Genomic DNA, 1,708 nt, shown 5'->3' on the forward strand with positions numbered 1-1,708 from the left:
CCTTCCTCCATTTTTCAAAAAGGGGCAAAAAAAATAAAAAACCCCTAGTTCAAAAAATATTCCTATAATGCACTTTAGCCAAATATTTTTCTAACAGAAAAGACGGAGAATGACTGGACAGTCATTCTCAAAAATTGTGATATGAAACCAAAGGTTTCAAAGAAATCTGATGTCTCAAAAACATTAAAAATAGTCGATACAATGGGTTTGCCCCATTCTTAGGCGGTGTAAAAAAGGATTTCGACTGTGATAAGAAACAGTTGAAAGTGCCCGTTTGAAGTTTTAAAACTTGTAATAAAATACTGGAAGATGATTGGCCAATGTCATCTACAAAGGTTCGTGCGAAGTCGAAATTTATGACTGAGCGCAAATCCAAGATGAAGAAAATTCTTCGCCTAAGGTACTTCCTCCTCCCACATCGAGGAAGAAACAGCCGAATTGAATAGATAAGCTATCCAGAGAAGAGTTGCTAGACCTAGCAATCAACGGAAAGAGGCTCAAGGACTGCAAATACAAAATTGTAGTCGCTTATGGTAAATTCCGAGGGGAACACATTTTTAGAGAGACCTGGCCCAAAATATAGAGCATAGAGGAAAAGAATATTCCTCTAGTAAAGATATTGAAGGCGAGGACAGGATTTTTCTTATTAGAGATGAATTCTGTCTTCAAGCTGCAGAAACTCTAGAAAGTCTTCAAAAAATGAAGAGTATTATTTGCCGAAAACGAAGTAGGCGACTATATCTCTAGGAACAGATCAGCTTTGACGAAAATATTCTCCGATCTTCGTCAAAATCGGAAGAAGTATGTGCCCGTTGATAAGGCAATAAAAGTTATAAAAAACGGCCTATCTGATAATCCTACAGTAAGCCATAAAGAGTTTTTCCTTTCCGAGCTGAATATAGAACAGCTCGGGAAAGACATGAAAGTTGATAGTAAACATCACAATGGACAGTTATAAAAATCCTATTATTAAAAGTATTCTATTATATAATATATATTTATATAAAAAACAAGTTATACGGCTTCTTAGCTTACCTAAAATTATTGTCTACCCTACAATATACCAAAAGTTGGTAACTTTACTAATAAAAGTAATGGATGTAAGTTGATATTCAAATCTCATGTCTACATCGTAAAAAAAGCAAGAATGCCGAGAACAAGCATTCAAAAAAGTCTTTGTCTGGTCAAAATAATGGCCAACTATATAAAAGGAGAAGAACTCCGACAACAGTTTGACAGAGTGATACGGGATTGTCGGTCTCTCTTATATATACCAGAAAGCATCGCAGAAAAGATGCTAACTTCACCTTCTGCATAGTCAGAAGGTCAAGAAAAAAAGAAATTCCTGGAGCCATGGATATACTTGGCCTGGAAATATTAAAAGAAATTTCAACTCGTGATAGAGTGGAGAATAAAAGAAGAAGCAAGTCCATAGATAAGGATAAACTCTGTAGTATTAACATCGATTATTTCTACGGAAAGAAGGAGAAATGAGAAATTCTCCGTAAAGCAGAAAAGCCAACAGTCTTATGTCTTCAAGAAACTTGGAAGAAATCCTTAGGTTCTACGAGACTAGAAAAGTATATGGTGGTGGAGACACCAGCCATAGGAAAAAATCGGCCGGGTCTAATGACTCTGGCTAGAAAAAACGGGGCAGTAAGATGTTCCAAGAAAAGGAACGACGACAATATTCTGCAAACTGTCGTTG

At 36.2% G+C, this 1,708-nt stretch overlaps 1 protein-coding gene across 1 annotated transcript; it reads left to right on the plus strand.

Annotated features, from left to right (window-relative positions):
- Window positions 1-377: 377 nt before the first annotated feature.
- Window positions 378-958, plus strand: VNE69_03257 (uncharacterized protein; the record flags this gene model as incomplete). Its single annotated transcript, XM_065473119.1, has 4 exons — window positions 378-400; window positions 460-533; window positions 584-706; window positions 759-958. The coding sequence occupies 4 exons, from the start codon at window positions 378-380 to the stop codon at window positions 956-958; spliced, it is 420 nt and encodes a 139-aa protein (XP_065329191.1).
- Between the last annotated feature and the right edge of the window lie 750 nt (window positions 959-1,708).

This window comes from Vairimorpha necatrix, chromosome 3, assembly GCF_036630325.1.
Source record: "Vairimorpha necatrix chromosome 3, complete sequence".
NCBI classification, from domain to species: domain Eukaryota; kingdom Fungi; phylum Microsporidia; family Nosematidae; genus Vairimorpha; species Vairimorpha necatrix.